Raw genomic sequence first — 25,842 nt, 5'->3', positions numbered from 1 at the left:
GGGGTGCTAGCTGCAAATTCCTGTGCTTGGGGTGGTCTGGCTTTCAAATGTCGAAGGATCGTTTACTGGATGCTTACAGCCTGCTGCCCAACTCCACAGAAGAGCTAGGTTATCCCATTCCATCCATGCCCATTAACAGATTTCCTAACCTCCTTCCTGTTGCCGGTATCTAACTTTTGCAATCAGGTATGTTTTTCGCTACATTTGGGAGGTTTAAAGCTACCACTGGTCACTGGGACCTGGAGTTTGGCACATGCCAGCCCCCAGAAAAACAAAAATCAAAACAGCTGGCTGATTTGCAAGAAAGTAATTTTGTGTGGTGATGATTGGGAGATCCCGAAGGACACATGGGCACAACATTCACTTAATTATGTTTATTTAATTACATTCATAGTCTGCTCTGCCCAAGTCCATATTTATTTTCGCAAGTGCTTCTTCCACATTTATTTTTATGCCTTGGTCAATTTGCCTAGCTATGGGGAAACCTAAGGATGGAAAGTTATCAATCTTTAAGGGCCAGTCTGTGTGGTGGCTGCCTACTAGTCCCTACTGTTTGGTCATTGCTTCCACTGGTCAATTTTATATCAGGTGGCTCAAACTGCCTAATGGACAATCATAATTTAGGGCTTGAGTTCTGCGGGTCTGTTTAAAAAGAGCAGGGTGGAATCTGCTAATAGAGACACCTTGTATTCTCGTTTGGCCACTGCAACACCCTTAATTTTAGTGGGTTGGTTAATGAAGCATGCTAGTGACTAGGTCAAAAAGCATGGCTGATATGGTGGCAGCTCCTGCCTCACTCCTGGCTTCAGTTGTATTAGTTCTGACTACAGGCCACAATTTATTGCTTGGGTACACTTGAGGAAATGGGGAGGGGAAGATGGTTTATGCGTGGTGGGAGTCACAGAAAGCCCCACTGCACACGATCAAAGGCTTCCTCGGCTTCAAAAGAAACCTGTGCAGACAGAGGCTGCCTTGCATTTGACGTCGTGTTAATTAGAAAGCGGGGGTGGTCTGCTCCCTGTCACTGCACAGAACTATTTTGCAAAGGGAGGAAAACAGAAGCAGTGGAGCGTGGGGAAATGTTTGCTTTGGCCAAGAGACTCACCTGGGACACATCTCCGACCACCCTGAACCAACTCCACTGGGTAACAGGAGGGTACGAGGAGCTCTTGCAGACCAGCATGCCTGTGTCCCCCTCGTTCCCATGCTCTGTCTTCTTGTAGGCATACACGTGTGGCTTCACTGCAAATGAAGAAAAGGGGCGCAAGCAAGATGAGGGACAGCTGGCAATGAGGTACCCGAGGAGAACAGGTGAGGAGCAAGGGCCAAGGATAGCTGGCTGCTTATGAAAGCGAGTTAAAAATTGGCATTAGCGATGAGGGAGGGGATTTTCAGCAAACTGGTCCTTCTCTCTCCCTGCCCCCTGACAAGCTATTGAGGTCATGAGTGATGTGCATTGGTGAAAACATAGGCAGATGGGCTAGTAAAACCGATGCAGGCTAACTTTCACAGGTGCATTTGTAAGACTGCAGGGGCATCTGAAACTGCCTCATCGTACAGTGTGACTGCTGGTTCCTCTGATTCAGTGCTGCTTACACGGGCTGGCAGTGGCTTTGCCATGGATTCAGAAGGGGGGTGGTGGCTGGGTTCCCCAGGCCACATATAGTATAATAATAATAATTTTTTATTTATAACCCGCCCAACTGGCTGGGTTTCCCCAGCCACTCTAGGCGGCTTCCAACAAAGATTAAAAATACATTGAAACTCCAGTCATTAAATGCCATGGACTGAACCTGGGATCTTCTCTGTTCAAAGTAGGCAATCTACCATTTCCCCCACTTTCCTCCTTCCACCCACTCTTTCTTTCCATGTGTGCTTCCAGATAGCCCCGTCAGCAGAGCATGAGACTCTTCATCTCAGGGTCGTGGGTTTGAGCCCCACGCCGGGTGAAAGATTCCTGCATTGCAGGGGGCTGGACCAGATGAGCCTCGTGGTCCCTTCCCAACTCTACAATTCACCGAGCGATGATCTTTAAGACTGCAGTCCTGAGGGCAAGAACCGCCTTTACTCTCCTGGCACGTCCCACAGAGGAACTTACGGTCTTCAAACAAAAACATCCTGAAGGTCCCAGGCCACAGAGAGGTTAGGGTGGCCTCAACCAGAGCCAGGGCTTTTTCGGCTGTGGCCCCAATCCGGTGGAACGCTCTGCCACAAGAGACCAGGGCCCTGCGGGACTTGACATCTTTCCGCAGGGCCTGCAAGACAGAGCTGTTCCACCAGGCCTTTGGCCAGGGCACAGCCTGACCCCCTCCTTTGGCAATCTTCACAGAACTTTAGCCTAATGGTTGCCATCAATTTGAGTTGAATTAATTTTATAATGAAATGATTTTAGAATGTTGTACTATTTTATTGTTGTTAGCCGCCCTGAGCCCGGCTTCGGTTGGGGAGGGCGGGATATAAATACAATTTATTATTATTATTACTACCACTGACCTTTCCAAGTTGCTCTGGGAACAAGCGGGGTAGATCAGCTTCAGGCAAAAAGGGATTGCGTCCAACAAGCTCATGCTCAGAGCAGACCCACTGAAATGAAAGGGCCCGAGGAAGCTGCCTTATAGTGAATCACCCCACCAGTCTACCTAGATCAGTAATGTCTACACTGATAGTGGTCCTCCTGGGTTTTAGGCAGATTCTCTCCCAGCCCTACTTGCAAATGCCCTTGGGAACTGAACACGGTACCTTTGGCATGCAAACCACTGAGCTAGTGTCCTTTCCCTAAGAGTAAAGGGTAAAGGGACCCCTGACCATTAGGTCTAGTCGTGGCCGACTCTGGGGTTGCGGCGCTCATCTCGCTTTATCGGCCGAGGGAGCCGGCGTACAGCTTCCGGGTCATGTGGCCAGCAGGACTAAGCCGCTTCTGGCGAACCAGAGCAGCGCACGGAAACGCCGTTTACCTTCCCGCCGGAGTGGTACCTATTTATCTACTTGCACTTGACATGCTTTCGAACTGCTAGGTTGGCAGGAGCGGGGACAGAGCAATGGGAGCTCACCCCATCGCGGGGATTCGAACCGCCAACCTTCTGATTGGCAAGTCCTAGGCTCTGTGGTTTAACCCACAGCGCCACCCGCGTCCCTTCCCTAAGAGTAGCCGTGCCCATTAATCCCAGTGGGTCTACTCTGAGCAGAGGGGATGTTGGACACAACCCTCGGGCACCTCCATCAGTGCCCAAAGGACAAGGGCAAGCAGGTATGCTTCTTGACATGGACAGAAAGTTGAGAGGACCAGGAGCAGGTCAACCACCAGCAAAAATGCCCATGTAAAAGAAAAATCCTTTGGCCCACGTTTAGCAATGATACAACAGCAGCTGGAGAAGACAGAAGCAGGATAAGTGTTCGGGTTCCCCCGCAGAGCTCACCTTTCACGTACACAGTTGCTTTGGAAAGGGGAACAGTTTCGAAGATGCAGTGGTACTCCCCTGAGGTGTCGTGGTCCACTTTTGGGATTCTGGAACGAATGAAACAAAGCACGTCAGCGGCAAGACGAGCAGAGCACACCCCAGTTATCGCTACATGAGAACACAACCACCCTTAATTTTTCTGGGCCAAGATTGGGGTGGGATGTGGGGCTCGCCTGTGACCCTCAAACTATCTTCTGTTGTTTATGGAGTTTGCTACCACAAGATGTGGTCATGGCAGTTAGCTGAGATGTCTAAAAAGAATAAATAAAATGCCTACTATTGGCTGTTTATTAATTAGATTTATATACTGCCCTCCATCAAAAGATCTCAGGGCGGTTCACAACATAAAAGCATATATAAATAGTTAAAACAGAAACAGCAAAACAGTACCTCGACCGCCACACCCTCAGAGGCGGGCGGGCAGTGGCTGGCAGAGGCAGCCTGGCAAAGGGTACTCTCCGTGGCTGCCCCTAACCTGTGCAACTCCCTCTCTGCAGCAGTGCACCTGGAACCTCCATTATATAACTTCTGGAGATGCATCTCTTCACTTTGGCTTTTGTCACTTGGGGTGCTTATTTTCTTGGACCCACTTTAATTTTGCAATTTTAAGTTGTTTTAAACTGTTTTTAATTAATTTTGTGTTTTGATGTTGCAACCAGCCTGGGACCATACGGTGAAGGGCAGGCAATAGACAAGTACTACTACTACTAATAATAATAATGTTTGCCCTGCATTTCATTTTATTTTATTTTTGGTATGGGCAAGTCACAACTGTAGATTTATATCCCACCTTTTTCTCAGGGTGATGTACATGGGTTCTTTCCCCCCTCCTCATTTAATTCTCACAACTACCCTGTAAGGTAGGTTGGCAGTGAGACTTGCTACCAAGGTCAGCCAGTGAGCTTTATGGCTGGGGGTGCGATTCAAACTCTGTTCTCCCAGGTCTTAACACTAACACTTAACACTCTAAACACTATAACACAATGTAAAACCATTTAGCAGCAGGCTGTAGGTGGCAAATAGCAATCCTGTCATCTTGCCCAATTAAAACCCTGAGTCTGTGATCACGTCCCCAAGTGAAAAGGCAGGTCAAAAGGAGGGGGGAAAGGCCTAATATATTTACTCCTGAGTAATCCCCCAGAAGAGGCTACAAGAGGAACTGAGTGCAATGTGAGGAGGGCAGGAGGCAAACTCCATTCAGCATCCACCCCCTCCACCACCAAGAGACTGAGATTCCCACACACAAAAAAGGAGCTTTAAAAAAATCAGCGACACAGGAAGGGGAAACCACTTGGCGGGGGTGGGAAGAAAATATTTATCCACCTTGAGCCCAGAGAGGCAATGGCATCCCAGTTAGGAAGCTTGTTCAGACCGGATTTCATGGATTAGCCAGGCCTCCCAAACACAAACACACACACACACACCATATCAATTATTTTGGAGAGGGAGGGTTGCTGTGCTGTACAAAAGGGAGGCACAACATTCCGGGGGTGGGTGGGGGAAGAGATGACGACAACACAGGGGGAAGGCCCCCATTTTGTTAGATCTCTAGCAGGTCAGGAGCTCTTTCCTCTTCCCCCTGGTTTCAACACATGCAGACAGAGAGCCCAGTCAGAGAATTGAGGGCATGAGAGAGGGTTGCTGGGGGCGGGGGAAAGATAAATACTTTTAATCCTCACTCAGCTCCCTGTTGCTATGGGGAGAGAGGCACGTCTGCTCGGCTGCTGTGTGGAAAAGGACGTGACTCCTCTCCCGCCAGATGGACTTCTGCCAGCGGGATGGGTGGGCAAGAGGGAGACTAATGGGGGTGGACAGTCCACACCGCCATTGCAGCGAGGGCTGGCATTTCAGTTCACAGGAACCCAGACGTCCAGGGCAATGAGGCTGTCATGGGGATGCTTTGAAGATGGAAGGAAATGTGACATTGGACCTACAAGTGAAGGTTCTTTTTCTGTGGGGATCCTATCCCCGAGATTCAGAATGCAAGGTGTACAATCTCTCACACACTCTTGCACGGCAAAGCAGTCCGCACAAAGAGCATTCGGCCCTCTGCCCTTCAGCATGAGAGGAAAAACGTATGAAGTGGTGTGTTGAAATACAAGCACAGAATTTGACCGAGTCAAGCTGTTCATAGAATCACAGAACTGGAAGGAACCACCAACGGTCATCCAACCACCTGCAAAGCAGGAATTTCAACTGAAGCATCCATGATGGATGGCCATCCAATCTCTGCTTAAAGACCCCCGAGGAAGGAGAATCCACAACCTCCTGAGGGAGTCCATTCCACTGTTGCACAGCTCTTACTGTCAGATACTTCTTCCTGCTCGTCATTTCTTGTAAAGGGGGAGGCCGATAGAAGGGACGTGGGTCTCACAAAGAGGCTGAATAACTGAGGTCACTTTCTCCCGGCCTCTGTATCTTGTTTACCAGGAAAAGGCATTGTGTTGGGGTTGTGGTTTTTTTTAAGTTGGCGCGGTACACAAAGGCTCCACAGGGAGCCCAGCAGCAGCAAGCATTCCTACACTCTCCCCAATGGGTTTATTCCTTTGTTTCAATGAGGCTGCCTGACGGAACCTTTCATTGTCGAGCCAGTTATCAAACACTGGCAACGCACAGCCAGAATGCAGTTGTACACGCAGGTTAGGAGCAGGACTTGCAAGGAACAGCAGGTGCCGCCTTCTCCTCTAGAGGAGGAGTTTATGATCTTCTCAAATATGGGGTCTCGCCCTACTCTCCCTTCCCCAGCAGTCCTGGCAAAATACTGCTAAACCCCGTTACACTGCAATTAGAATTAGATAGAAGCCTTTTAAGGCTCAGGAAAAGGGGGCTGAATGTGGCCCTAGAGAATCTCCCAAGGCTACACCCATCAGCCAGCCTGATCCATAACCTCTTCAAGTGTTTCTAACTGGCCGGAAAAGTGTCCTTAACTCCCCACCTCACCACTGGCTCATGGCCCTCAGGATACAGCTCAGAACTTTGGGCTGAAAAAAAGGTTCCCTGCGCCTCCTTTAGGGGACCCAAATGCTCTTCAGGACAAGTGCAATAATAAAGCAAGGCAAACAGGGAACCCGCAGTTCTACTTGTTGACATTGCCACAGGGTGTGTTTTACTGCTCTCAGGCAGAAAAGAACAACACCCAGCCTCTCTCACACGCTTTGCATTGAGCTTCAGAAGGGAAATAATTCCTTCTTCCCCCACCAGCTCAAGCTAGATAGGGAGAGGCTGGGACTGGGGGGACATTCCAAGAGGCTCCACTGGACGGCACCAAAATAAGAAGCTGTTCCCTTCCAGAGCTCCAATGGTTTGGCATTGATGAGTACAGCAGGGACCCCCCATGGCAAAGTCAAGGTCAAGCTGCAATCCTGTGCACTTACTGGAGGATATGCAATACTGAAAACAATGGGGCTTGCCTTCCAATGAAATTTATGGGCTGTGGCTCAAAAGCAGAAGGTGCTGGGTTCAAATCCTTACAGCATACCCAGGTGGGGCTGAGAGACAGACTGATCCTGGAGAGTTTGTGGCTGTCAGTGCAGGCAATAAGGAGCATCAATGACCTGATTTGGCAGATCCCTATAAGCATGAGGGGACGCGGGTGGCACTGTGGGTTAAACCACAGAGCCTAGGGCTTGCTGATCAGAAGGTCAGCGGTTCGAATCCCTGTGACGGGGTGAGCTCCCGTTGCTCGGTCCCTGCTCCTGCCAACCTAGCAGTTTGAAAGCACGTCAAAGTGCAAGCAGATAAATAGGTACCGCTTCGGCTGGAAGGTAAACGGCGTTTCTGTGCGCTGCTCTGGTTCGCCAGAAGCGGCTTAGTCCTGCTGGCCACATGACCCGGAAGCTGTACACCGGCTCCCTCAGCCAGTAAAGCGAGATGAGCGCCGCAACCCCAGAGTCGGCCACGACTGGACCTAATGGTCAGGGGTCCCTTTACCTTTTATGAGCATGAGATGGTGTTGGGGGGAAAGAAAAACAAGGAGGTGACCCTAAAGCTTTGGCTTGCCTCAGGGAGCATTATTGAGAGCTCTCCATTTATGTGTGTTCAAGACATGCATATCACCACAAACCTGGAAGTGGCACTTAAAGGAGCAAAAATGGCCCCCAAAAGAGTATGAAAATGGCAAACTGGTGTGAAAACAGCGTCTAGCAATCCCACAAGCCTTTGCAAGTGCAATCCGAGGAGCACTGCTGGTTTTTTCAAGGGTTTCCAGAGGGTCTCTGCAGGCTTTGTCAATGGTGTTCCCAAAATATGCAGTTTCACTTAAACGTGCAGTGCTTTGGAATGTAACCCCATGTAAATGGGGAGTTGCCTGTATTGATTCGAGGGTTGGACTATGACCCGAAAGACCCAGTTTCGGATCCCCACTCAGTCATGAAGCTCACTGGGTGTCTTTGGGCCAGTAAGTCTCTCTGCCTGCCCTACAGCGGATTCCTTCTGGCAGCACCAATACATTCAAGCCCTTTCTTGTTTTTTAAAAAAAAGTTTGACGTTGCCCTTGGGTCCTGCCTGCAGGCTTCCCCTAATAGACATCTGGTTGGCTCCTGTGAGAACAGGAGACTGGACTAGATGGGCCATTGGCCTGATTCAGCCAGGCTTTGCTTACGTTCATAACAGACTTATCTGCTCTGTTCTGGATTTAGAAAGAATTGTTCACCCAGAGAGCTTGTAGGCATGGAAGAGAACATGCTAAACAATGCCTCCCCCCACCCGGCAAAAATATATATTAAAAGATACCTACAGGTATGAGGTAAATTCTGGTGAAGTCTCATTCGTATCAAGCCTCGTTCCCCCCTTCTCCCAGTAGTGGCCTTTGACGGCGGTTGGAGGTTCGGTGATGTTGCAGGAAATGATCACGTTCGAGCCGGCAGTCACCTCGGGAGTGGCTGAGATTTTGGCCCCTGCGTTGTCGATATTTTTGGGGAAAGAATGAAGGCAAGAGAGAAAGTTAGGAAGACGTAGCCAAGGCGGTCTGCTTTCAGAAGAGAAAGGGGTGGTGGGAGAGGACACCGTTGCAGCGTGGAGTTCAGTCACCTGTAAGCAGAGGTAAAGTGGCCTAGTTGTCACATAATGGCTTGTTTCTAGGCCTGCCCTTCCCCAAACTGCCTTCCAGAGGCACTGGACTACAACTCCCAGTGTGCTGGCTGGAGCTTACATGGGAGTTGTAGTCCAAAGCCTCTTGAGGGCAATGGCATGGGTAAGGGCCTAGCCTAGGCTTTGCCTAGCACCTAACCTTAAAGCCTCAAGTATGTGCTTGTTGGTCATATGACTGTGAAAACGTGAAGTGAGCCCCAAATGGGTTCCAGCACAAGCCTCCAGAGAGCTTAGGAGGCAGAGGCAGCTTTCCATGCTCATGGCTATTCCAGTCCAGTCCGATGCCAATGAATGCTACCAAGATTGAGAAGTCAAGCAGGTTTACATGCACATCTGGCCAGTTTGCATCATTTCTTCTGGGTACCAAGTTTGCGGGTTTATGGGGGGCGTGTTAAAGAGGAATTAGGCATTCGGTACACACACTCCACCCACATCCAAACATCTTGGATTCTATCAAGCGACTCTCATGAAGTGAAACTGCCCCACCACGTGCTCTACATGTGTAAAACAATTTACAAAATGGCCAGGTAGCAGCGACAGCAGCAGTCTGCTGAGATTCTTGAAGCTGGAGGTATGGCGAGGAGGCCGGCAACTTTGGTGGTAGCAGAACTGCCAGCTGCCACGCTCTGGGTGCCAGAGGGAGATTCCTACTCAGTACCTTTCGAAGTGCAGTGAAATGCTGGCCAGGAAGGCAACTTACAGCAACTGGTCTGCACCCAATGACCACTTGTTCTCAATGCCTGGGTCTCATGTGACAGGTTTTACATTTGCTCTTTTTCTGGGGGAATTCGCTGCAGCCAGCGAGTAAACGGTCATGCCCTATACAGGCCCGAGAAGGAGCCATTTCATATGAAACCACCTGGAAACAGGGACCCAAACCTTTGAAGAGGCAACGGTTAAAACAGGCAGCTTTGCCCCCACCTAAAACGAATCCCTGGAGCACCCAGATAATCATATCCAGGCCAGTTATTGTGGCCAAGCAATTTCAAGGCAAATTTTGCAGACATTCCCCCACCCTCAATAACCAAACAGATACGTGACAAATCCCCCACCCAGCCCTTTCTCCTCAGAGACAGGGGACTCTACAGGGCTGAAAGACACTCTTGAGATTTGCCTCTCCGAAAAGAAGGATATTTCCATTTACCAAGAAACGTTCTTATTATTTATTTTTCCAGCCATCAATACAGCAGTGGTTTTCAAAGTTTGACATTTAGAGTCTTGTTTCTTGCACTGAGCTCTGGACACCTGGCAGGGAATTCGCAGTCCACTGAAGAAGCAACTGGGGGTGGGTGAGAAAGATAAATATGGACCTACCGACAAAACCTCTGGGGGACTTGGAGTAAATCGGCAAAGCGATTCCTGACTCCCAGTTGCAAATTGAATTCTTCCCTGCCCTAAACCACGCTGCTGATAGGAAGGAAACTCAGGGTAAAGACTGCTGCGTGGAAGGAGTCTGAGCTCAGTTTGGTTCTGAATTTCGAAAACAAATCCCTGGACCCCAAAAATTCTTACATTTAAATGCTGTATCCAACTCTGTCATACTCGGAGCGAACCCACTGAAATTAATGGCCCTAAGTCATGTATGTCCCTTAACTGGGGTTGGATACAACCCTAAACATATAGCCCCATGTTCTCTTGGTTGGTGAATCTTGGGAGCGCCAATAAAAATTAAAAGCAGATCCCACAAGCCTGATGCCTGCGTACAGTTCGTAAGTGGCCCTTGGCCAGCTCTGCTGGGTGGCACCGTCAGCCCGTAATAGTAGAGTGTGTACTGTAAACCCATTCCTGAGCATCACAGGGAAAGAAAGCTTTAATATCTGTCTTTATGGATCTTCTCATTAAGGAACTCCCCAATAAGCTTCCAAGGAACACAGGAGGCTGCTTTCTACTGAGTCAGGTTCTCCATGATTTCAGGCAGGGGGACATTCCCTACCTGGAGATGCTGCCACTGGGGAGCGAACCTGGGATTTTTTCTTGCATGCAAAGCAGATGTACTGCCAAACGGAATTTGAAAACCACTGACAAGAGGGCAACGAGCAAGGGAGGACACTTCCTTTTGTAAAAGAATCCAAACTGAGGCACGTCAAATTCAATTTGCTTGCTCAGCGCTTCGGCCACAAAAGACAAGCCGTTTCTCTTGTTGCTGGACAATCTGGACTTTCAGCTCAGCATAGGGTGGGGGGAAGGGGGAGGAGAGAAAGGGGGAGGAGGCAAATAAGCTAAAACTGGTTGTTCCACAGCACAAACAACTAGACACGTCCCCCCACCCAGTGCTGCGCAGAGACAGTGCTACGGCCATTTCAAAAACGGTTGCAATTACACCACAAGCAAAACAAGACCGTTTCAATCCAGCTCGCGACAACCAGTAACCTCTAGCAAGGTTGGAAAGCATATCAAAAGCAGGGGTGGGGGGGTGGGGGAAGCAAGACTGTGTGTGTATATAGAAAGAGAGATACGCAGGAAAACGAGATGAAGAGAGGTTGGTTTGCTGGCGGCCGCCAAAAGCAGAGCCACTTTCAATTTTGCATTTTGGAAAAGGAACACCAAGGAGGACAACGTTGGCATTCAGGGTCCAGAAGCCAGAGGGATCGGTCAGGACGGTGTGGTTCTGATGGGGAAGTTACAACCCTTTTTGAGTAGGGCTACTCGCCAGGAGTGAAGGGGAGGATGCGGGTGGAGGGGGAGGTCTCTTTTGATTTCTACACAGTTAGGGCGGGAAGGTGCAGCAGGGTTCTCGGGAAGCCATGGGTGAAAGGGGTGGCGGGGGCGTGGCAAAGCTAAGAGACACGGCTGTGTCCAAGCAAATGCCAACGCCAAGGGGGATTGGGGCAACTGCCACTCACGCTCAATGACAATCACGTTCGCCTGGGAACGGATCCACTTGACTTTGGGGCTCTTCGACAAGTGGTTGCGGTCGGGGTCGTTGCTGGCCCGGCACTCGTAGGTGCCCGAGTCGTTGAGCGTGAGGTTGGTGACGTAGATGGCGCTGGTGGAGTGCTGCTTGTAGGTGGCGTTGATTTTGACCCGGTCCTGCCAGGCCCCGTCCCACAGCTGGACGGCTGTCTCGTTGGGCTCAGCCCCCTCGAACCACCACTGGATCTCGGGGATGGGGCTACCGACAGCCTCGCAGTGCAGCTCCACACAGTCCTCCGTCAGCTTCTTTTGAGACAGCGGCGACTTTATGAAGCCAGCTGCGAGGCGGGGTGGGGGGAGAGGCGTTAGTGCAAAGTATTATTAGTGCAAGAGAGAAAGACAGTGAAGAGAAAGAGATCAGCAGCCTTTAAAAAATATATTAAAGAAGAACCAGCATGGTAACTCACATCGGCACACTCACTCCACAAATGGCCACTTCTATTACATGTGCGGGTGGCGCTGTGGGTAAAGCCTCAGCGCCTAGGACTTGCCGGTCGCATGGTCGGCGGTTCAAATCCCCGCGGCGGGGTGCGCTCCCGTCGTTCGGTCCCAGCGCCGGCCAACCTAGCAGTTCGAAAGCACCTCCGGGTGCAAGTAGATAAATAGGGACCGCTTACCAGCGGGAAGGTAAACGGCGTTCCGTGTGCTGCGCTGGCTCGCCAGATGCAGCTTGTCACGCTGGCCACGTGACCCGGAAGTGTCTGCGGACAGCGCTGGCTCCCGGCCTATAGAGTGAGATGAGCGCACAACCCTAGAGTCTGGCAAGACCGGCCCGAACGGGCAGGGGTACCTTTACCTTTACCTATTACATGTAGCTGAAAATAGTAAGAAGAAATTTTGTCCTCCCCTCAAAAGACAGGGGTGGGCAAGTGGCTCTTGCACTCTCTCCGTTAGTAAGTCCCATTCTTCTTTTCCAAGCTTTGCCTGCACAAGAACTTGGGGCCTACAAGGAACTGGTGGAAAACTAGACAGGAAGCACCACAAGACTGGTTTTACACTTCTTGCTGTTTAACTTGCATCCCACCGAGACTACTGCGGCAAGTCCTGGGTATGTTGGGTCACTGTGTCCTTATCAGAAGGCTTGACAAGCTTCCGAGGCAATTACAGGGCCTTCAACAGAAAAGCCACATGCAGAACTTTGGACGTGCGCAGAAGAAGGTGAACAAGCCAACAGCATCGCAGCTCCAGATGCTTTACTTATGCAGCAACACAGCAATCAGAGGCTCTCAATCCATACCCATCCCAAACAAAAAAATGCTGGAAAATGGACTGTTTTGTTATTTATTTGCTCTTTATATCCCACCTTTCCTCCAAGGATCTCAAGGTACATGGCTCTCCCCCTCTCCATATTATTGTTGCAACACCCTGTAGGTTAGGCTGAAGGGCAGTGACTGGCCCCAGGTCACCCGGCAAGCTTCATGGCTGAATTGTAGATTTGAACGCCAACAGTGTTAGAAACTGAGATATGAAAGCTTGGAGCTAAATGGCACTTTAAACCTAGGTTGTGGGCGCAACAACGGAATGTCTAGGCACTTTTTTATAAGAAGAATACAAAGCTGAAAACGAATGAACTGCAGCTAAAATATCATCTTCATTTTTTCACGCAGTCTAGTCCTTCCCCTGCCTAACCCCCTAATATTCTTAAGAGGGTCTCTTCTCCGGTCTTCAGAGAGTAGCTGGAAGTGGGGAGGCAGAAAAAGGTTCTCCTTTCCTTCCACTCTGCAGTTTTAATCTGAAATCTTAGGTGCAGTAATGCACCCAGAGCACGGAAACTGCATTCGCAAAATGCGCCTAGAACAGGGGAGTTTCAAACACTGAATGCCAGTCCCTCAGGTCCAAATCCATCCCCTTTAACCACTGCACCACATTAGCTATATAATCAAAGCACAGACAGCTTTATCTCAGCCAAGACATTCTTGTGTGATAGATGAAGGAGGGGAGTAATTCCTCTTCAGAACTAGCATGAAAGTTGGCACACTACTGTGAAAATCATGGGCCCTAGGCAAGACTGCTGAGAATGGGAAAAGGTGGTATACTGCACCCACAATGTACTGTGGAAGTCACAGGGCACAGGTTAGGGCCTTGGTAGATTCTTTGATAACCCCAACCCTGGGCTCTATCGTCAGAAGGTAAACTAAAAAGTACAGGGTTAAGTACAGAGATTACCACAGGGCACCTAAACATGTGGATCACAAACTTGTGAGCCTTTACTATAAACAGTAGCCAAAACTTGCCCAAGTTTTGCATTTAGCCAAGAAAGCTAGCATGTTCCACACTCATGGTGCTTAGTTGTCTTCGCAGATTTTATTTTTGGAATGATTTTCACGGAGAAAGGCAACTTACAGCAAAGGGGTTTACAGAGAAGCCCTTAGCTTAGACATCTTCACTCCAGTCTTATGCTCAACTAAACTCAGAATCACACAAAGCAACCATGTAAGCAATGGCTCCCCAATTTTCTTCCATTTTGGGGGCAGTGGGATGAGCAGTTCAGGTGGGGATGCTCAGGCAGGTGTATAATAATAATAATAATAATAATAATAATAATAACAACAACAACAACAACAACAACAACAGACAGTTGCTTAAGCCCTCACTTGTGAAAGACTTCCCACTTGCTTTTCAGTTCTGGCTACTGGTCTTCATTACCTTCTGCAGAGAAGAGGGAAACAGGGGACAAGTCATTAAGAAGGGAGCTAATGGCGGGGGACATTTGAGGCACTGTGCACATCAATTGCCACACAGTTTAGCAATTGTCGCAAGAGTGTTTGCCCTTGCAGCAAACCCAGATGATTCCTTCCAGGCATGCCAAGGGACAAAGACAAGCCTTGCTACGCATTTATCAGAAAGCAGAGCACCCCTCCGACAGGGAGCACGTCCTCACATGCCCCACGCTGAGGTGAACAAGCATGCCTTTGCCTCCTTCGCCAACGGTCAGTTGACCCAAATTGGGAAACTCTTGGCCCGCAGCCTGGCCATAGTGACTGGGTGCCATTGTGTGGGGTTCCGATTCCCGGTGCGGCAAGCCAGCTCCCTCTGTGCTACTAGCCAACCTGCCGTGCTGCGTCAGACCTCAGTGTGCTTGCTCACTCGGCTGCGCAATCGGATACAATATGCCCTCACAAAATCTTAGCGTAAGCCAAAAATTAAAAACCGAGCAAAAAATAAAAGTTCAGGGAATCTTTTCTTTAACCAAGGCTGGATAAACCTTGCCCAAAGCAAATAGCATTAAGAGCCAGAACAATGCCGAGGCTACCCAGGGGAAGAGAGAGTGAACGGAACATTGAAGCATCAAGACGGACTAGATTTAGAATGCATGTAGGGACATGCGAAGGGTGGCGCTGTGGGTTAAACCACAGAGCCTAGGACTTGCCGATCAGGAGGTCGGCGGTTTGAATCCCTGCGACGGGGTGAGCTCCCATTGCTCGGTCCCAACCTACCAGTTCGAAAGCACGTCAAAGTGCAAGTACATAAATCGGTACCACTCCGGTGGGAAGGTAGAAGGCGTTTCCGTGCGCTGCTCTGGTTCGCCAGAAGCAGCTTAGTCCTGCTGGCCACAGGACCCGGGAGCTGTACGCCGGCTCCCTCGGCCAGTAAAGCAAGATGAGCGCCGCAACCCCAGAGTCGGCCACGACTGGACCTAATGGTCAGGGGTCCCATTACCATTAGGGACATGCGAAGCTGCCTTATACAGAGTCATAAGGACCTTCTGCCTAAGAATGTAAATAGAGCCAGTGCCCATCTAGTTCAGCATCCTGTTCTCACAGTGGCCTACGAGATGCCTGTGGGAACACCATAAAGCAGGATCCGAACATAAAAGCACTCCCGCAGTTTCCAGCAACTCTAGTATAAACTCTAGTTACTTGTCAAGACAATATGCCTTTTAATTGTTTTAGCAACCAGGCAGAGTATGCAAGCCTGTTCAGGGAAACTGTTGCAAAACGGGAAACCTTATTCATGCCTAGGGTTTTAAAGGTCTGCTTTCTTCAGAAACAAGACACTTTCGGGGCCAGAAGTCCTGCTTGCACATCCATAGCATGCCTCTTTAGAGAAGGTAGGGAAACCTCAAGACAGAGGTCAAATGTGGGCCTCCAGGCTCCTCTGTTTGGCCCTGGGAACTTTTCCTAGGTCTCACTGGTCCTCCTTGACACACTCCTTAACTGTTTTTGCCTAGCTTGAATGTGTCCTTGAACTTGGAGGACAGACAGTGTGCGTGTTGAAAACAGCCTACTGTACCAAAGGTTTAAATCTGCACACCTCTGGCTTAACGTACCATGGGCATGCCCTATGTGACCTCAACCAAAGAATCTAAGGTTAAACTCTTCCCAGTACATCATATGCAAGAAAACTGAGTCATCACATCCAAGAGAACTTTAACTTGCTTTAGTCATGGGAACTGGTGGGTCGCATCACATCCTGTACAGTCAGGGCTGGCTATGTTGCCTGGTTTGCTACCCGGAAAAACCCATGTGAGGGGCGAGGAACCTGTGGCCCTTGAGACATCAATTGACTCCAAGCCCCATCACCCCCAGCCACAATGGTCAGGAACAATGAGAGTTCAGCAAGATCTGGGGGTCACTGGCTCCCCACCTCATGTCCTGCCCTGCAAACTTCCCAGAGATGTCTAAAGGAGCTTCTCTGCCTACAACAGGAATGGGGAAGTCCAGGTCTGAGGAGGAGAAGTTGGTCCTCCAGGCCTCTCCTTGTGTATTTTTTGAATCTGTCTGCAACCTATGGAAATGCTTCTTATCTGCCTGGATGGAGGATAGAGATGTATGTCTTTCTCTGTACCTCTCTGGCTTTTTCCCCACCCAGCTTGGATGGGGAGACAAATGTGGCCACCAGCCTGGAAATGCCCCCCCCCTTACAGAGCTTACAAAACGCAGCGGTAAACGAATTAGTGGGAAATTATACACACAAGTATCCACACATTTTTAAAAAATGTCCCTCAATCTGGCCTCCAAACTGGAACAAGCAAATGAAGCGCTGCAGGCAACCCTGCAGGGCTGAACTCAGTTCATTGGGCTCTGAGTCTTGTTCACCCATCAAAACACTTTAAAAAAAAAGAAAAGGGAAAAAAGGCACTAACTGCTGGCTAAGACACTCGGGAAGGAGTTTGTGCCAACAGCCAAGGAACTGCCATGCTCTGGGGGCAGAGGAGGAGAGAGATGGTCATGACAAGATTTTTTCTGTTCCTTGCATAATACGATAACTCAGGAAGTTGTGTGGTGGTAAATTCAGGGCAGGAACAATAAGAACCTACTTTACACAATACACAATTTATGGCTTTTTCTGGTTTTGGCTCTGTGCTTTTCAGAGAAGCGACTGAAAAGTGTATATATTTTTTAAAATAAAGTGGGGTAGAAATTAAGGAAACAAATAGATGACTTAAAAAGGTAAAGGGACCCCTGACCATTAGGTCCAGCCGTGACAGGCTCTGGGGTTGCGGCGCTCATCTCGCTTTATTGGCCGAGGGAGCCGGCGTACAGCTTCTGGGTCATGTGGCCAGCAGGACTAAGCCGCTTCTGGCGAACCAGAGCAGCGCACGGAAATGCCATTTACCTTCCCGCTGGAGCGGTACCTATTTATCTACTTGCACTCTGACGTGCTTTCGAACTGCTAGGACTTAGGACAGCACATATTTCCTTCAGTCAAAGGTATATATTCAAGAAAATGTATGGGAGGGGTACTTTGTGAAGTACATTGGGCTGTATCCAACATTAGTCATGCTCTGAGTAGACCCACTGAAATTTAGAGGACAAAGCTTGAATTCGATATACGCTAGCCATGACATGCACTTTATTTTCAATGAGTCTATTCTGAGCAGAATTCTGCTAGATCCACCCCATTACAAACAATTCCAGCTAGGTTTTAAGCCTTAACTGGTGTTCAGCTTTCAAAACCGAAGAGACTTTGGTCACAGTAAAATCAAAGCACTATGTCACTCCAGGTTTACGAAGCTTATTTAAATTTATGGAGTTGGCTTTATTATTATAAACCACACCGGGAACAGCTCTGTGGCTGAAGGGCAGCGGAGAAATGTGTTTGATAAATAAAAGCAGTTAAAAGGTTAGAAGAGCCAGCCCTCTTGCAAAGGTCGGGCTGGCTAGACAACCCAGCTGGTGTCTACTCCCAGTAAACCCCAGAATTCACATGGGAGGTGGGTTCTAAAATAGCGCACGCTGCTCTGGGCTACAAAACATATTAAAAACAAGGTACGGCAAAATGGATCGCTAGCCAACAAGGAAAGGTGCAGAGAGATTAGGCATGTGGGCTGGCTAGTTGATGATGGACAGACTGGCACATCCCAATAAGGACTGGCTTGCTTTGCCTTATGCAATTGGGACAAGTCACTTTTCCAGTGAGAAGGAGGGTAAGAGGGAGAATGACGGCCAGTCTCAACCACAATGAGTCTCAGCCTGGGACCTTCTGCATGCAAAACGAATGTTCTACTGCTGATCTGCCACACTTTGAGCTATGACCCTTTTTAACCTTAGTGGGAGCATTCACAGGTACCCTATCCTACGAGAGCTGAACCACACAATTTTCCTCACCAATAAAAAATGTGGCATCCTGCTCCTAGCTCCTACACAGGATTTACTGCTTGCCGGAGCAAGCTTGTTTGACTGTGGAGGTGCACAGCTTGCAGGCCAAGGGAATAGGGAAAACTTGCCAGGTTCTCAGGGAAGTAAGTCCTCGATGAGGACGGAGGAAACAGGCTAGATCAAGAGAGGGGCAGAACGATGTCCCAAGAGAGAGGATACTGCCTAGCCTCCTGTCCCGCTCAGCTGTTTATGCCCAGCTCTTATATACCCTGCCCCAAGGAAAAACACATGATCTGCTCATTCGCTTCAAAGTAAAGTCACCTTCAACTAAAAACAGACACTCCCCACTCTGAGCTGAGGGGAGGAGTTGGAGAACCGCAGGGGATCTCTGGCACAAATGTAGCCATCCAGCCACTGGCTATGGCCAAGTGCCAGGTCCTTTCACAGATATAAAGCATGGGTTTTGACCCCTTTTCCCAGACCACTTTTTCCCCCAGTTACAGCTACTAGGCTTCTTTGGACAAAGCACAGCACATCCTAAGCCTCCATGAAATTTTCTGCACGCCTGGGACTGGATGCTCATCTCATCTTTTAGGCTAGGGCTTGGGGAACTGTTTCCAGCATTAGGGGCCGCATTCTCTTCTGGGCAATCTTCCAAGGGCCACATGCCAGTAGTGGGCAGTGCAAAAAGTGTGGAGCAGTGAGTGGCAATTTTCTCATTTGGACCATAGGCTGGTTTCTACACCCACACAATTCTGGAGATCAAGAGCCAATATCAGAGTTCAATGGCATATTCCAGTCAGGCAAATGCAGTCAAGGAGTGTGGGAAACAGGGCTGGTGAAGTCTGCAACCTAGGGAGAGTTCTGAGGGCCAGACAGGATTGCTTGGAGGGCTGCATTTGGCCCCCAGGCTCCCCATCTCTAATTTTAGGCCATGAGGCATCCTGACTAAACTTCACTCTTTGGCACTTTAGAACCGAGACAACATCAAAAACAGATCAAGTTGAAGAAACCTGGCAGGTGACTTTTTAACCTCATTTCTAAATACGCCCAACCCCATACAAAGAGATGGTTTGGGGAAGAATTCATTTTTTCAACAGGGCGGAGGCTTCATGTTGCAACTAACCCAAGGCTGCAAATCTAAAACGGCAGCTCTCCAACAAATGTAAGCAGCAATTTTTTAAAAAGCTATTGTTTGGCCACTCAAAACCTGCCCTCTGAACCAGCTGCTTGCCCTACTAGGAGACCATGCTAAGACAGCATGAAGATTCAGGGGCAAAAGGTACAGATCTGTCCAGATATGGGGATAATTGTGAAACTTGCGCTTTCTGCAAGCAGTGCATGATGGCATTTGGAAGCACAAACTCCCTGAAAGGGACCTGAGAGATGGTGAGTGGACAAATCCAAGGCATAGTATCCCACAGCTGCACTTTGAAAGTGCCTAGATAGCAAGCAGTAGGACAGCTGGACCACCTCAGATAAGCTCTTACCCAGATAAAACCCACACAAACCTACCCCAAGAGATGCATTTAAGAAACAACTAAGCATAAACATCAACTCCCCCCTCCCTCCGATGTGCCCACACAATTGAATTCTGGAAGTCACTCCCACAAGTAGTGATGGTTGCCAACTTGAAAGAGGATTACACAGATTCATGCAGTATAAGGCTATTAACAGCTACTGGCCACAATGGCTACATTCTCTCCTCCACTGTCTGAGGAAAGCCAGTTGCAGGAAATTGCAAGTGGGAAAAGCACTACTGCACTCAGGTCCTGTTTGCAGGCTTGCCAAAGTTGGCCACTGTGAGGGTAGGATTCTGGAATGGGTGTGCTTTGGCCTGATCCAGCAACCAGGCTCTTTTGATGTTCTTAGATGTATCTGGATGATATCTCTGCAAAGCAAATCTAGACAGGAGAAGAGGGCACTCCCTTGTTTCCCAGACTGTTTTCACCTCCCACGGAGAATTCCTTGAGCTTCAAGGGGTGTTTCTAAGTTAAGATAGGACACAACAGGCTGTCAAACGTATCTAACAACAAAAACTCTCTTGCGTGCTTCGCAGCTTAAAGCAGGAACTCCTGCAGCCCTTCAGAAGTTGTTGTGACTCCCAGCTCCCATTATTCCTGACTGGTTATGGTGGCAGGAGTGGTCTCTCACCAACTTGGACAGCTTTCAAAAAGGATTAGACAAATCCATGGAGGAGAAGGCTATCCGTTATGTTCTTCCACTGTCAAAGGCAGTAAGTGCCTCTGAATACCAGTTACTGGGGATCACAGGCTAGCCATCCCTGGGTGAGGATCTGCTTCCAGATGCATTCAATGGTACTGGGGTGGATAAAACAATATAGCCCAACAGTTGCAGCATCTCTGAAGCATTTACAACAGCTTGTAAGCAAGCAAAGAGTACCGGGAATTACACAGATGAAGAGAGCCGCTCAAGGGTTTGGTGTTTCACAAGACGGTTGCTCTCAGCCTCCCATTTTGTAGCTCAAGCCTGCTAGAGGTTTTTTCCCCCACTAAAAGCCGGAAGGGTAACTATAAAGCTGCACCACATGATCGCTCTCAGAACAGCTAAGCTAATGATCTGCTCAAAGATTGGTCTGATCAAACAATAATCTGTGGGCTTTTACACAAAGGTCAGCATCTGCAGCAAGAGTTATCCCACTAAATGATTATAGTCTCAATGTTTTTCAGCAGCCTTCACCAAACTGGTGCCCCCAAGATGTCTTAGCCTGCAACGTTGGCTGAGGCTGATTTGGAAGGCACCAAGGTTTGGTGAAGGCTCCTGTAGAATAAGATAGCAGTGCAATTCAAGGAACCCGTTTGTCTGGGCCTTGAATGTGGGTAGACAAAATCATGCCTGGCTGAGGGGAAAAATCCAGCTTCAACTGCCCATTTGCAAAATGGGAAGAACAATTACCTCCCTTACAGGGTTGCTGTATGAATTATGTCCAAGTGCTCTGTAACCAAGCAGGGCTGTGGTTTCCACTTCTCTGAAAAATAAGCAAGGAATTCAGACACACCTTGCCCTAAGTTTGCAAGGTCTTCTGCAACCTCACCCCACTAAGACCATACATTTGAGCCTAATTCATGCTGTGGGTTGTGTGAGTGCCCACCTTGTCTGGAATCCTGCTTCCCATAGAAACCACGTAGATACCTCTGGGGAGCCTACTCTCAGGGCAAAAAAAGGAAGACCAGAGGATTGCTATAGCCACTATGGCAAAGAGCCATTCATACAACCATGAATTTGTCAAACACTTTTCAGAAGCTACTGAAACCAGAGGTCATCATCCAGCCCATCACCCCTAATGTACAGTGTTCTAAGCCCTTTCAAGCCTATGGAACAGGGCAGCAAAGATATTTAAATCCACACAAATGGCCGATCTGTTTACCACCCTGTTGTTGAAAGATGACTAGGTGAACTCCAGAGCCCAGAATGTCTTCACGGGCTTCGAAATGCCAGCCAGACTCCCAGGGATATTCTGGGAAACCACTTGCAACAAAAGCAGTATTACTAAGGGGGCCAGGAGAAGGAGACGTAACAAGGCCGGCTTGCCAGCGTGAGGCAGGTTCTAAGCCTCTCACGGGAAAGGTCTTTAAGCGGAGAGCTAATTAAATACCAGGCTACATTTGCAAACACTTAATCTTGAGGAGCTTCATTGGGTATTAATGCTAAGCTTTAATAGGCCCTAATAAAAATTAACAAGCAACAGAATTAAGACCATACAAACAAAACCCTGTGGGGTGGTGGTCTGAATGCCAGCTGATGAACCCAAATCTGTTTTTTAAAGATGGTACAGCCTGAGGACAGGATGGAGACACAGATCTAGACCACCACCCTTTTCCCACTCCTGCAGAGCCTTGTAGTACAATACCTTCTGTCCCCACCTGCTGCTTTCAGGCCAAAAGAATCAACAACATTGCAGGAGGCTGCAGCGTATTTGTACTGCAGGACCCCCGCCCCACACCGCCAACTGCTTTAAAGGAAGCTGAAAACAAATAAAGATGTCATGAAATACGAGAACACATTTTGTTCAAGGTAAAAAACAAATGGCGGTTTCTAATTCAAAAAACATGCAAGTTTAGCTTTGATGTAGCAGCATTAGGTTGAGGGACGCAGGTGGCGCTGTGGGTAAAACCTCAGTGCCTAGGCCTTGCCGATCGCATGGTTGGCGGTTCGAATCCCCGCGGCGGGGTGAGCTCCCGTCTTTCGGTCCCAGCTCCTGCCCACCTAGCAGTTCGAAAGCACCCCCAAGTGCAAGTAGATAAATAGGGACCACTTTATAGCGGGAAGGTAAACGGCATTTCCGTGTGCTGCGCTGGTGCTGGCTCGCCAGAGCAGCTTCGTCACGCTGGCCACGTGACCCGGAAGTGTCTCTGGACAGCGCTGGCCCCCGGCCTCTTAAGTGAGATGGGCGCACAACCCTAGAGTCGGACACGACTGGCCCGTACGGGCAGGGGTACCTTTACCTTTACTAGCAGCATTTGGTAAAAGTCAGGAGCAGGGAACCTTGGGCCAGGGGCTGATCATGGCCCTGCAGACCTGTCTTCCTGGCCCTTGGAACTCCCCCAGGTCACACACACCCCGTGGCTCTGCTTTGCAGCTGGCTGGAATAGGTCCTTGAACTCTGATGCCTTTCACCTGCCCAGGTGGAAGATAGAGGCGTGTGTAGAAACTAACCTAACCTAAACCTACTTCTGCCTCTGGTCCTGTCTGCTGCTGTGTTAACCACAAAGGTTGTCCAGAAGAAAAAGTGGGCTGAAAAAGGTTTCTCACTCCTGGACTAGGTATTTAGATGAAGTGGTGGAAGCATTTACAGTCCTAGAGACAAAAGCCAGATGCAAACATTCTTTCACTCGAGCATGTGGCCCTCCAGATATTCTTCAACTATACTCCCATAATTCCTGGTCACTGGCCATGTAGTCCAATGTCTGAGCCAACCCTCCACTAGAAGATAAAACAATTTTACGTCTTGTTTTAAAGACTGAGGGTCAGTTTCTCCTTTACAACTGGTCAAGATGATGAAAACCTTCCTGTCTAGCACGTACGCTGTTAGCAATTTGTTTTATTTTACTATTTGGAAATAAGAAGGGGGGGAAATCCTGAACAAGCTGGGAGGAGGAAGAAAGAGGAACAGGCTCAACTGCGCGTTTGCATTAAAAATAGAAAACCTTAATTATAGAGCTTTAAAAGGGGTGTTTCCATCAATGAACAATCTCACAGCCCCAGAAAAGGGCAGGGGTGAGAAACCAGTTAATCTGCAAAGCAGCAAAGAGTTTCACTAAAGAAAATGATACTGTTCTCAAACCTTCCTCCAGATTTATATTTTGGGAGGATGGGGAAACAAAAAAATATATTGTCAATGAACAAAGGGCATGATCCTGGGAATGGTCCTTTTCTCAATCCCAGTAGGATTAAGACACCCACACACAGCTATGCTTGGGCATAACTCGACCCAACCTTAGAACATGGTAAGGGTTTTTAAGTCAATGTACCATATAGTCTCTTTCCTACCCTGCCCCAGCTTTTTCATCCCCCTCACAGCCGAAGCCCACAATAAAATCCAATCTCTGTCTTCAGGGCAATGAGGAGCGGCATGCCAAGGGTCCCATTTGCCATCTCCATCCTCCTTAATATGGGAACCATTTCCTCTCACCTCTCCTTGTGAAGAGAAACTCAGTCTTCCCACAACCCAGCAGGCATGTCCTGGCAATCCCCCACTGCAGATAGGACACAGAATCCACGCAAGCTATTGAAAGAAAATGGGCCCTCACAAATCGAGTGCCTTACTCCCAGTGATGTGGGAGGAAGTATTTCATTCTAGCCATAAAGAGTTCTCCTTCCTAATGGATTCCAAACTTTGTTTACTGAATAAGAATCAAATGAACACAATGAATTAGACTGCTCTCTAGGGCCAGGGCTGCCACTGTGGCACCTGTGGGACAGGCAGCCACAGGCTTCCCTACACCTTTTGCTTTAAAGATGTTTTAATGCTGTATTTTACACTGCTGCCCCCCCCCCCCGGACCTTCTTGTGAGCATTAAAACTAGTAATAATACAGCTAGCAGTCCCTGCTTTGGGGCACCAGAAAATTTCCCAAGAAGTTACTTGCTTCTACCTGTTCCCACGCTTACAAGCAGCGAAGTAGGATGGGCAGACCAAAAAGTCACCTTATATGGGCATCTTACTGCACTGCATGAAGACTGAGTTGGGGGAACACTTGGCAATTCCATACACACATACTCTGTATTCCTTCCAACAGAGAAGCCCACTCCCATCTCTCTTCTGCAAGGGGAAGGTCAGCCCCAATTAAGAAATGAATTGCATATTGTTCAGCCATTGCTCATTACAGGGATGATAATGGAAGCTCCTCCAAGGACGCCTGGTTTTCTTGCAGATGTCCCTGTGTTTCCCCCCTCTCTGGGCATAGGCTCCCAGAGTTAGCCATACTCAGGGCAGACCCACTGGAATTAATGGACCTACCTAACTTAGGGATACATAAGGGACAGGGAATAAGAGCGGAAGTCTGAGATGGCTTTTCCTGCTAACAATGGACTGATAGCTTTGGTTTTCTTTAAAAGGTTTATCCTCTCCAAAGGCACCTGTAACAAGGGTTTAGAATTATACACATTTTCTTCTTAGTTTGGTTAAAGACAGGAGATCCAATTGCAAATGCTGAAGCCAGTTCACAGTTTTACCATAACTGAGTCAGTGGAGAGAGAGAGAGAGATAAAAGAAGGGCATCTGAGCATTAATGGCATAGTTTAAAAACAACACGTACATCCCTTCAGGCACACCTAGAATACAACTTTGTGCCACACTTATAGGGAACCTCAGGCCCAGGTGCTGAATGTGGCTCCAGGTGTCTCTTATCTGCTTGTTGTGATTCTCCACAGAACATGCCTCTAAGCAATCAACTGCCCTGCTTCATGCCTCCTTTTCATAGGAAGGAGCATTTCATCCGTTGCTTTTAGTAAAAAATTGCATTTTTTTATTACTGTAAAATCACTTGAGGCTGCAGCATGAAAGGGCAGCCTTCCCCAACAACTTTCACGAGCCCTGACCACTGGGCACGTTGGCAGAGGATAATTACATTTGTAGCAATCACCTGAGATTCAGACAGGCCCATCTAGACATGGGTTTTGCCATTTCGGTGAGATCTAGGCCCAAGAAACACTGCTTGCGATGCAGCTGTTAAATTGCACTCTCAACAACTAGTGGCTTCCAGAAGGAGAGAGCAAGCGAAGTTGAGGTCCCACCCCAACAGGACCCAAGGGCACCCATATACTCTGTTTCAGGTAAGTGAACAGCTGCCATTTGCTATCATGGAAAATGTAGTGTGGGGCACAGAAGACTAAGACAGAGCAACATCAACTTTGCCACCTGTGCACCCCGTCCTCAGGTTGGCCTGCCCCCCTCTCACCCAACAAACACTACACCCCTGTACACAAATACTGTACACCACCACTCGAACGAGTCTTTGCAATACAAAAGGCTACCCTCTACCTCATACACCATTGTAACATATAGTCAACTAGTTAAGAATATTGGGTTGTTGCTGTTGTAAATAAAAATATGCCCTTTTCCCTTATGGGCATCACTGCCAATGAATGCACCCTGCCTGTGCAAAGACATAGTGTAACATAACCCAGGTGTAGATTGTAGACACCTCAGGGCAGAGACCTGAACTGCTTTCAGAGGTGAGAGAGGTGGTGGGGAGAACAGGACCAGGACTTTCTCATAAAATTCATACTCTTTGTTCTGACCACTTTCTGCCTCTGGCCCTGCTTACCCCTGGCGTGTGGCCCTTGGCCGACTGCCCAGAAAGGAATGCAGCCCTTGGG

At 48.7% G+C, this 25,842-nt stretch overlaps 1 protein-coding gene across 1 annotated transcript in view; it reads right to left on the bottom strand.

Moving 5' to 3' along the window:
- Positions 1 to 25,842, bottom strand: part of BSG (basigin (Ok blood group)) — a 37,172-nt gene that overhangs the window by 9,629 nt on the left and 1,701 nt on the right. The window contains exons 2-5 of the mRNA XM_083594276.1: positions 11,390 to 11,737; positions 8,194 to 8,353; positions 3,417 to 3,505; positions 1,031 to 1,242 (exon numbers count right to left, since the gene is read on the bottom strand). Of these exons, the coding sequence (XP_083450402.1) occupies positions 1,031 to 1,242; positions 3,417 to 3,505; positions 8,194 to 8,353; positions 11,390 to 11,737 (809 nt within the window). The remainder of the gene's footprint in view (positions 1 to 1,030; positions 1,243 to 3,416; positions 3,506 to 8,193; positions 8,354 to 11,389; positions 11,738 to 25,842) is intronic.

This window comes from Podarcis filfolensis, assembly GCF_964270895.1.
Source record: "Podarcis filfolensis genome assembly, chromosome: 18".
Lineage (NCBI taxonomy): Eukaryota > Metazoa > Chordata > Lepidosauria > Squamata > Lacertidae > Podarcis > Podarcis filfolensis.
This window is presented reverse-complemented; position numbering and strand designations above follow the sequence as displayed.